This window comes from Stegodyphus dumicola, chromosome 1, assembly GCF_044657685.1.
Source record: "Stegodyphus dumicola isolate Sdum_Otavi_A_Nest chromosome 1, ASM4465768v1".
Classification (NCBI taxonomy): domain Eukaryota; kingdom Metazoa; phylum Arthropoda; class Arachnida; order Araneae; family Eresidae; genus Stegodyphus; species Stegodyphus dumicola.
Genome location: NC_140768.1, coordinates 184,346,481 through 184,358,499, shown reverse-complemented (window position 1 = coordinate 184,358,499; position 12,019 = coordinate 184,346,481). Strand labels below are relative to the sequence as shown.

The 12,019-nt window shown below is 32.9% G+C and overlaps 1 protein-coding gene across 1 annotated transcript in view; it reads left to right on the top strand.

Moving 5' to 3' along the window:
* LOC118188606 (uncharacterized) overlaps window positions 1-12,019 on the top strand; it is a 271,758-nt gene that overhangs the window by 18,203 nt on the left and 241,536 nt on the right. Inside the window, exon 2 of the mRNA XM_085823594.1 lies at window positions 8,987-9,038. Coding sequence (XP_085679720.1) covers window positions 8,987-9,038 — 52 coding nt within the window. The remainder of the gene's footprint in view (window positions 1-8,986; window positions 9,039-12,019) is intronic.

Below are 12,019 nucleotides of genomic sequence, written 5' to 3'. Positions count from 1 at the left end.
ATACTTATTTTCTGCAATGTATGTGATGTCGTAAATGAAGAAACAATGGCAGAAAATTGTTCATATTGAACAGTAAAGGCAATAATGCCATAAAATGTTCTATATTTCAACATGGTTATCAGAATATGCACGCACAAATTAAATGGAATGAATATGCTTTCATTAGCTTAAATTTACAGTACCATTTTCTAAATCTTGACATGCATTTTGATCTAAAGATATTGATTGATTATATTCTTAATTTTGCATAATTTTTCAACATGTTCGACAGAGGTGCTATTTGTGCTGTCAAAACCTTTTGCTATATGAATAAAGTTACAGGGTGATTCTAAATTGTTTTTTACAAATTAAGAGGGGTGAAAGTACTCATCCAGATAAGCAATAATTACCATAGAACATAGGGTCGCATTCTACTCTGAGAAGCAGAAAAGCGGAATATTAGAATTTCAACCTGAAGTTACAACAGTGCTGGGAGAGCGAATGAACGGGACCAAAAGTTGCGCAATTAGTTTAGTGAAAAACTCACTGAGAGTGTACAAAATGGATAAAACCGAAAATTTGGCAGTTTTTTTTTAGCAGTTAAACTGTGGTAGCAGTTCCCCCCTCCCTATTCGCCATCTTCTCTCCTGATCTCCTGGACTTGTTCTGCTGCGCACATTCTACTTGAAGCTTCTTCTATGGCGTACGGCATTCTGACAGAGGAAATACAATCTCGGCATACAGTGGAAGTTCGAGTTAGTTAATATATTCAGCCCTTGATTAGATAATTAGCTTGTTGCAATTGTTTGCGAGGTTGAGACCTTGCGAACCAAAGATGTGCATTTGAGTGTTTGCCATCAAAGTCTGGGCCAAGTTTTTGGTTTTATCCGTTTCGTGCACTCTCTGTGAGTTTTTCACTAAACTGATTGCGCAAATTTTGGTCTCGTTTATTCGCTCTCCCAACGCTGTTGTAAGTTCAGGTTAGAATTCTAATATTCCTCTTTTCTGCCCCTTAGAGTGGAATGCGACCCTATGTTCTATGGTAATAATTGCTCATCTGGATGAGTACTATCACCCCTCTTAATTTGTAAAAACAATTTAGAATCACCCTGTATATTTGCACTAAAACGTCTTAACGTTTTCTTCAAAAAATGCTTCTTTCAAATTTTTAGTTCAAAGGGGCTTTGTCCCTAAAGGATTATTGTTTTAGTTCAAATTAAAGACATGCTTCATTGTGTATGAAAGTACAGATTTGGTTCACTATTTCTCCTAATAAAAATTTGGCTTCTTGTGCCTCAAAACAAAGATATGATAGACAATGTCTCGAAATAAAGATTTGGTTCGTTGTTTCTCCTAGTGAAGAATTGATTCATTGTGTTTCAAATCAGAAATCTGACTGACTGTGTCTTAAAACAAGATTTGGTTCATTGTGTTTCAAAGCAAAGATTTGGTTCATTGTTTTTTAAAGTAAAAAACATGGCTTAATGTGTCTTTATCGAATGTTTCCCATGATTATTTAGTTGCACGGAAGAAGTTTACTGTTTGGTAGTCAGACTATTTCTAGTATCATATTCTCATTAATTAGGTTATGCTACATGAATTTATTAATATTTTTAAACGTTGTTTTCATTTTCAGACATTGGATTTGAACACTTGATTACCGTTAAAATCGTCTGTTGGGCTGGAAACGTTGTTTTCATTTTCAGACATTGGATTTGAACACTTGATTACCGTTAAAATCGTCTGTTGGGCTGGAATATTATCGTATTTACAAGAAAATTTAATCTATGATTTGATTCGTTAAGTAATCATTTATATCTAGATATGATATTTCATTATGATATTTACTCGTAAGTCGTAGATCATTCATAAGCCTTAGATTATGAATAACATACGTAATCATTTCCCTATAAATTAAATTACTGGTTATACTACCTTATTTCTTAAATCTTACTTTCTGTCATTAGAATTTTTTTAAACCTGTTGTACTTTACTTATCTTTACGCATTATCTTAATCATTATTAAGTTATCTTTAAGCATTCTGGATTACTATTACGGTATATCAGTTATGCAATATCCACAATTTTTCATAAATTTCCAGAGAAAATTTTCTCATCTGCAACTATAGAAAGAATTAATATTCCAGGAATAAGTGACAATATTTTGGAAAAAATTTACTAATATAAGTGTGCACTTGAAAATTTAGCTGTTCGTGCTTATGCATGTAAATGCTGCCCAACTGGGATAGTGGGTAGTGACTCTGACTGCTGTACCGATTGCCCTTCGGTACGGCAGAAGGCTTGGATGTTTTAAATGTATAGTGTCTGTGCGGCATAGGGCACTCTAAATTTGTGGCGAAACGATAGTTCTCTCGAGAGATTGAGGGTAGGGGAAGAGGGGAGAAAGTCCTCTGATCCGTATCCCCTCCCGGGATGCTCTCTATAAAAACTGGGGGTGGAACTGATCTAAAGTCGGGCTGTCACCCATATATGTCACCAAGGCTGTTGGCAACGACAGACGCATTTGACATAAATCTCATGGACTTGTCCTGCCCATTACCAGACAAGTCAGATTAGTAACAACAACAAAAAACAATAGCATGTAAATCGTACGTGATTGTATGGTAATCAATGAAGGCAGCTTCCTCGTCGAAGCTTTGGGATTCGAATATCGGGTAAAACATTGCCGTTTGTTACTTTAACCCTAGCCGTATATATACCGCCTAGAATAGTTTTTATGATGCCTATAAGAACGTATATATACGCACATTTTGAAACATATCCAGGAAGTTAAGGCAATATATTAAAAATACATAAATCCATGTATAAAATACCACGGGGATTTTGGCATTAATATCAAGGAAATACCTCTTTCTCATGGCAATTTTCAGAAATTTTGTCTTTCTTAGTGTGCTGATCAGAAGGCTGATACGCAGTTTCCCAATTCGGGCGATGCTACTCACTAGGGATCGCAGAGATAATATAGGGGGGGGGCGTTACTGGTCCGAGGGCAATATGGTCATGTTTAGAAGCAAGTGGGCATGAAGAATATGCTCCGGAAACGTAGTAGCCTCAGCATTTTTTAAACACGCGTGTTTACAGGAATCATAGAAGGTCGCGCTTATTGGTCCGTCCTTGCAAGTTGGTCTAAAGTGCATGTAGGTTATCCTTTTCCAAGGAAATCCAAGTTACAAAATGTCGGACTAGAATTCTAAAAATAGGACCGTATGTCTGTACATACAGTAATATCCAGTATGTGCATGTAACATGTCCTTTCACTGCACGTTCCATGGCAAGAATATGCGTCCCTTTTGTCCGGTTCATTGCTGTAGAAGTACTGCTACTAGTATTACAAGCATTAAAAAGGTTTAACTCATATTCCAACTGCCTAACCCTCGTTGATGCCAATGCAGTTGCCAGCCAAAGACTAATCGGTCAAGTTAAAGGAAACTCCATCCCGGAATTGAACTGTGACAGAGCCATATCGACTATCATAACCAGACTTAGGACAAATCACTTAAAAGGGATGAGGATTTCTGCAGACGGACAGCGTAGTTGCACCAACATTTTCCCTCATTGCCCAGATGACATCCCACTGTCTCACCATCACATCTTCAGCTGCCCAGCAATTCAGGTCAGACTGTTTAACATCGGCATTGAAGACCCAGTGGACCTACTTTATACTGATAGAGCTACCGAGGTTGCAAAAGCTGTCTTTGACAGCTTCGAAGCTATATAATTGCACTTTGTCATAGACACTGCATCATCATCAACTCATATTCAATCAGCTCTTAAAGACCATTTTCATAGGGAATCTTATATGCCGTTGTTAAAATTGGAGGGCGCTGAGTGAAAAATAACGCCAGAAAAGTTTGGAAAATTATGATCTGTTATTTACTGGTACTGCGGAGCACTGGCAGTTAAAATTCATATTTCTAAAAGTCTTTAGGGCTGGAGAAACTATGAGACATGGCATTAAACAGTTGAAAATGTTATGCATCAAAATTGGGATGGAGTTAAACAAAATCACACTTACATTGCTGGTGCTCAACAACCAGCTATAGATGCACTTATTACCTACGATTATTTATTGCTCTTTACGCATTTAAGGGATCGGAATGTAGAAATATACGATAAATTAAAAAGGAAATAAAGGAAAACATGAAAATCGCTCGCATAATAAATAAATTAATTAATACACAGTAGAGTTCCCTGTTTTCAGTTAAAATTTATTCATGGAAAGGTAATTAAATATTAAATTGCTTTTCGAAAACGAAGGGTTTTGATTTAAAATTTGCTTTCAGAAAGAATTTTTCTTTGTCTTTTTTGATAGCAACTCCTCTGAAACACAATAATTATTGTGTTTATCACTAGGGCTAATTTTGAACATTCAGTTAATAAACCGATTAAAAAAAATGACCTCAATGAGAGAAGTCTTTAAAATGACTTTCAATAAACAGCATTAAATGCTACTCTGTGCTCATTCACCATCGCACCTTTTTCAAAGCCAGCCTAAAAAACTGTTCGTGATCCTAAAGTTTCAAACTTGCGCAAGATTTTTTTAAGTGAAGCTTCTAATGAGTCTCTCAAAGTCATCGGACTCATATATTGCGCAATTTGTTTTCTTCATTAAATGTTCAGAGCTAAATAGAGGTTTGTTTTCAATGAGAAATACAATCATCGCAATCTCAGCGAATTTAAACAATGATTCTTTATATATGGAAAGAAGGAAAATCGAGGTTTATTACACATTCTTCCCAGTTATAAATATTAAAATACAAAACCTAAATTAGATCATTGTTATTCCATTATCTATAAAAACACTTTTTATTATTTCCTTGAAGAGTTTTACTTTTCACTGTAATTTGTTCAAAAGTCAATTTTTCAGTATCACACGTATAATATAAAGGCAGTCTAATTATCTTGTACTAATTTTTGTTGGCTTCTAGATTTTAAGATAACAAAGTATTCATTAACTAAAATTTATATATTGACTCCGATTTACTTTAGAATTTTTAAGTCTATTTTACTTCAGTGCTAGCGCAGGACGAGTATAAAAGGTTTTATTACGTTTCTTTTTGTATTTATTTATGAATATATAAGATATATCTTTCATTCATATCCAGTGATATAAGTTTTTGAATAGAAAGGCAGGGTGTTTCAACTTCTGTATTCCATTTTCATTTAGTTCTAAAAGGAGTTTTATTCAGAAGTTCAGTGAGAACTTTCTCAATATAGTCTTATATTATTTCAGTCTTCCTTGCATATATTTTCAGAATATCAATGTCTAAAACTCCTAGAGCTAGTGTGGCAATTAAAATTTTGTTACAAACGCTAAATCTCAGTTTCAAATGCTGTATTTAGATCATTATTTATTATTTCGCCATAAAATAATCATAAACAATGCGATGTATAAAAGGAGCATGAGAGTACCTTCAGGAATGCCGGACGTTCAGGAATGTTACTGAATGTATGCCAAAGCAAAAAACTTCATAACGGGGCTCTGGAATGAAGGTACTGGTACTTTATAAAATTCGATGTTTGACTTGAATCAAGAAAGTGGAGTTACAGCCAGTGGCGGATAGGGCCGGCTGGAGACCGGGCAGATGCCTGGTTGGCCGGAACAATTTCCCGCCGATCAAAAATCTCGAACGATTGAATCGACGGAGATAAACGAAAAATACATCGATTTGATTTTTGGATAAACGAAAAATCAAAGGAGGTGTAGTTTATTTGCATATATGTATGAATAAAGTGTTACTTCTCTACAAAGGTATATTTTTAGTTTATAAAATTATTTTTTATGATGATGGTGATGATGACAATGATAACATTTTCCGATGACAATGATAACGCCGGCACATTTTCTTCTGTCAGGGCCGATTTCTTCGGCCACTCCGCCGCTGTTTACAGCATTATCATCCCCTTGCGGGTCACAATAAGAGAAATGTTGAAAAGAAAAAAAGATGCATAAAGATGTCATATTTAATCATTTAACTGTAATGCACACTTCGCAGTTATAATAATTTACAGCCTATTTCTACTGCTAGTATACGGATAGAACAAGTGTTACAAGTATTGATGCAGGATCTGGTACCTAATGTAATATTTCAAACTTTAAATAATATTGTTAGTCTCAAAAGTGTCTGGCTGCTTTCTTTCAAGAATTTAAAAAAAAAACAAAACAATTAATAATTAAAGAAATTGTTAACGTGCACTGTAGGTTTTTCTTATTCAATATATGTTCCTAGATTTCTAATGCTAGCAAATGTAGGTAGTGTATGCCATGGTGATTAAGATGAGTCTTCGTAGCATTATACAGCCAGGCTACTGAAAAGCAATGATTTCGATTACATATACCTCTCGTTTATACAGCAATCACGATACTGTTGCATTATTTGCCAATAAATAAATTTGTATTTTAAATTAAAAATTTAACTTACTCTATAAATGCAATAAAAAAGACATACAGAGTAAGGATATATATTGATCTAACGTTTACATTATTGCTAAGGCTTACTGGAAGTGATTAATTCATGAATTAACTACGAGTTTTTTATTATAAAATAGTGTTCGAATTTTATATTTAAATAGTTAATCGTAATAGAATTATGATTAAAAATGTTTTATTTCCCCGTGCCGTACAGCGCGAGACGAATTTTAAGGAAAACTCTGTCGGAAAAGTAAGAATACAGGGGCACCTGCATTTAACATAATGTTATCTCGATAATTTGTACTGAAATTAAATAAAGGTAAGTGACCACTATGTTAGCTGTAACCGTAATTCCATTCTCTTATTGCTTTCTAGAAATCTCGAGAAGCAGAAAGTACTAGAAATATATCGCGACCTGTTGAAAACTATAAAAGGCCGTAGAGAGATCGTCAGATGCTTAGTTACTATTGTTGCGAGTTGTTTAGTTCAGAATGAACTGAGTTATCAGAGTTAGCTTTCTCTTTAGATGCGCTTTGCATTGCGTTGTATGTAACGTTTTGAGTAGTTTGAAGTGTAACTACTGATTTTACTGTGTGATAACTGTGAACACTTGTGCGAATATTTCTGTGGAAAATTACAGAGTTCTGAAATATTTTTTTGATAAAAATTAATTTTATTGACCTATTATCGGACTTGTGCATTCAATCTATTACGAACCCGTACGAATATCTTAATAAAATCATGATAAGAATTATAAAATCACATTTAATGCTAATAAATCAGTAAAGATAATACTGTTTATATGGTTATCTGGCACTTTTTCTAAATTGACGTGAAAGTTTAGATTTTAGGTCTTAAAATGTTTGATTTTTTTCCTTATAATCACAACTTTTAAATCAATTCAAATAGTATTATGTATTTCTTTCTTCTCCCATCATTTACACGTAATTTTGACAACAGCAAAATAATAGAGCTCATCCACAGATCTAAAAAATGTCATCATCTAAATATGAATCATGGGGCATACGTTAAAAGACTGTAGATATCTTTAACGGGATCTTCAATAACACTGAGTGAATTCTTTAAACATAATTGTTCAACAGTAACGATTTCTTATGTTATTATGAGCTTTTTAGCTAATATTTTAGAGTAAGATATACAGTAAAAAATATCGTAATTTTCCGTCTTGTTTAGATCATTGTAACCGTGATACTAAAGATAATATGCCCAAAATACCAAGTGAAAAAGTCGCTGATTTGTGACGAAAGTCCAAGCAAGAACAAGTTATGCCAAATATTTTATATGGACTTCTCAAAGTGGCGAGAAGTGCTCTTTAGGAACGGATCCATTTTGAAAGTAACGACATGTATCATGTGAGACTTGCAAATTCCATCTGTAATTCAAAACACCATACTCTATTATGTGAAATATGTAGTAATTCTAGGGATGTTTCCTTGAAAATGAATCTAGTTTTTTGATACAAATAATAGGTCGAATCGATGGAGCAACTTGTAGAGAGACCTTACAGGAGCTAGTGCTGCTTGATGCTCGTTCTGCTTTTGAATGTTCACTGAATTTGCAAGCTGAAGATGACTCTAAACACGCAAGGAAACTCTTGTCAGAAGTTCACATTGTGATTGCAATAAAGTGAATTTATCACCAGATTAAAATCCGATTGGGAGGGGACTATAAGGCAAAAGATTAGGAGCGCTTAAAATAATATTAAAAATCTAATGCCTGAAATGTTTTAATAGCTACCGCAACAACGAGCTGCATTCTGCCTTGTCCGTTGTTACTATGCTTCCAAAATGTAATGAATGCGAAAATTTTGTAACTTATTAATTCAAGAAAAATTTGCTTTAACTCTTTTTCCTTTTTTTTTTTTTTTTTTTTTTTGTAAAATTGCATTAAATCTGATGTTTTGTTGTTCGAAAATAAGTTCATTCCTGATATGGAATGAATATACAAAATTATTAGTTACGCCATTTTATTTTCTGTTGTCATTTTAGGTGGTGATATTAATATTTTAATTACATTTTATATCAATATATGGCATTGGTTTATGGTTTAGTTCTGTTATTGCTTGAAGTTTTGTTTCTGAAAGATCCAAATACAGTGGACTCTGTCTTTAATACCGGCGCTTTGAACTCTTCTATGGGAGAAATTATTTTAGACTGATGATGTAGTATATAAGTATTTATTTTTCTTCTCAAAAGTGCTAGTCTCTTTCAAATGGGGTCACTGCGAGAGGATTCAATGCAATTTATATTTGGAATTGTTAATAGATTTACAATAATAAATGTAATAATGCATTTTTCTGTGAACTATGCGTATATTTTTATCAAATTTACGTTGTAATATATTGATATTAAAGATTTATGTTCGTTTTTTACAAGACCAATGCATGCAACAAGCAGCCATGACGATAAATTGTTTTAATTGCATTTAATGGCTATTGTTTATTTTAATTTATTGTTTATCCTTTGTGTGTTATTAATATAAACATTTATAAAACTTAAATGTTGTAATCAATGATATAATTTAATTGTCTTATATCTCTGTTTCCTTTTACAGGATATCTGTGTGTTGTATATGTTTATTAAGTATAGCAGAAATAGTAAACGCAGTGAGTATCCATCATTAATTTTATATGATTCCTTGTCTTATTATTTTTTCGGCACATATTTTTATTAATCATTCACTATCATCATACACAGAAAATTTTATTTGTCAATCTCTTAATGCTGCATAATGGTTTTTGTTAGACATGAAAAATTGATAATCATATCATATATTCAATTTAACATGAATATATTCAGTTTAGTTCACTGTTTTTTAGGAAATGCAGAAGTTAAACTTTTTGACGTAATAATGTTTTTGCCAAGTTTTAGCAATACAATTTGTTGCTTTTGTAGATTTTAGTGATTTGTCTAATTTAAACGAAAAACCTGTCGGGATTTTTTTACAAATGCAAACATGTCTATTCATATAATTTGTTAAAACTATTATTCTTTTATCAGATTTTCATTTCCGTTTCAAAAACGTATAGACCACCAATTTTCGTTTTCTCATTACGAGAGAGTTAAGTGAATGTTTCTTTCAGCAATGACACAAAATATACTATTCAGAGGCTAGAGATTGGCAGTTTTTACGTTGCCAGCAGCGCTGTTAAATAATTAAAATAATCTAATAGCATCAAAATGCGTTTAGGTTATTTTAGTAGTTTCAAAATATTATGTGTATCACGGTTATAGTAGATCATTATTTATTTATTTATTTTTAAATGAATAAGCGACAGTTACGAAACTGTTAAGCTCCGTCTTCTGTTCGTTATTGGAAACGACGCTTTCCAGGAGGATAAATATCATCGTTTTCTGCGAGTGCCTCTCCATATTTTAAATGTATATTTTAAAAATGAATATTTTTTCGATAAATGGCTTATTGCAGCCATGACGAAAAATTGTTTTAATTATTTAGTAGTAGCACAAGTACCCGATGTCCGTTAAGTTAGATTGAGAATAATGCATTTAACAACAGAGAGAACTATAATCCTTCTCTAACAACGATGCAAGAAATGCGATTCATAGTCATACATATTTCAGTCTGATGCGATATGATATTCACATAAAAAGTTTACATAGTAAATTAAATAAATCTCTTTCATTATATCAGCAACAGTGGCACGCAGTTTTGATTTTCGTCTTTCTAATCAAATGGGCGTAAAAGCTCAGGTTCCATCCAATATTTTACTTATATTCAATTTTAGTCTATTAAATGTGGCAAAACATTTATCATAATTAATTAGAAATCAATGACGCGAACAAACATACAAACAGACATTCTTCCTTATATATACATATAGATTTTGTAAAACTTAGAACATTTTGATTACCAAACTTTACGATTTGAAAGCGAGTAGTAGCAACACTTTTCGAAATTAAGTAATTATCATTTTTACCATTAATTTAATGGTAAGCATTTTTATCTACAATGTGCAAGACTGTTGTCATTCGGAAAAATGAGTTCGAAAATAATTGTTTTCGGAGTTTTTAATTAGTATCTTGGCTGATTAAAGTCGTACGCAGTCTGAATGGCTTCCTACGAAGTTTTGGAATCGGGAATAATGTATTTGATGTTTGGCAATGCTAATTTTATTTCATCATAAAACTTAGAATTTTTTTATTAACAAACTCTAGGATTGAAAGCGAGCAGTGGCATCAACTTTCGAAATAAAACAGATTTTCATCTTCAGCTTGCGAAACTGTTGCCACTCGGGAAAATGAGGGCGAAAATTATCGTTTTCCGTGTCTTTAATTAATATCTCTGATTTTAACTAGCTACATTTTTTTTGGAAAAAAGTGAACGTCGACCTTTTCCAGAACCTAGATAAGAACTGTAGAAAGTTTGGTGACGGTAGCTATAAGTAGTTACTGAATTATTAGCGAACAAACACAGAGACGTTCTTCTTTATATATATAGATTTATGCACCGTTTATTTATTCGTCACGTATTAATTAAGTTCTGTGTTTATTGAAGTTTCAGTGGCACTTAAATTACTTTAAAAAATTTTAACTGCCTGAAAGACTCAGAACTATATATCTTATAGGGTTCCTCATTTTGTAAATGCTAATTTACAGTTGAACGTGAAGAATCTTAAGAACTGCTAAGCGAATAATCGCTTAAATTCGTGTGACAAGAAACAACAAGATGGAAGGATAAATAACCCTTTATTATTCAAATAAGATTTCATAGAACTCCGTCTTGGAGTGTACAATAAGAGCCGACACTTGGGCTTGAACTTAAGAGGCTAAGAAATAAACTAAAACTAATCTAAACTAAAGAGATATAGCCGAAGATATCAAGATTCTAACCTTGTTGGCCCCTTAACGCTAATTGACTGCGAAGCTATCAAGGGCCTGAGTACGGCCGAGAGTAATAACAGCTTTGAGAAAGAGTAGCCAAAAGGCGAACGCGCGCTAATCAGAAACTCTGATTCTCTCTAACTCAGCAAGTAGAACTTCGCGGTTAAATACCACTCTTCCTCATTCTCATTATGTATTCAGACGTGATTCCAAAACTACGTTCTGGCCGGAAGGTAGTAAGTTGAAGTTAAGAGTTTGACAGGAAAGAAGTTTAACTCAAAATTGTAACTGTTAATAAAATTAACATAATTCTTACAATCTGATATTATGTATTATGGGATGCTTTAGCTTTATATTTAAGTGCTGTATTTGTTACAAATACTCATCCTGTGTCTGATAATTTTAGCAGAGGAAACTTAAGTATTTGACCTGATAAATTAAATGAAGCCAAAGGTCTTAGTTTGTTTAGCTTGCAAACGGAAAAAGAGAAAAATATAAAAGAAATTTAAATATCAGAGTTGCTTTACAATATCGTCTCTTCCATCTCGAATAAAGCGTTCCCATGATTCCCATGATTTTTAGATCCTTTGTGAGTGATAAAGATAATTTTAATTTATCGCTTAGGTCATCGAATGGTCCAAGATAAGATGATTTCGCTGATTCATTCTTTGATGTGCTGGTATGTTACGTCTAAGAAAGAAAATGAACACGTTTCTTCGACAGAATTTAAATAGGGAGGAATAGG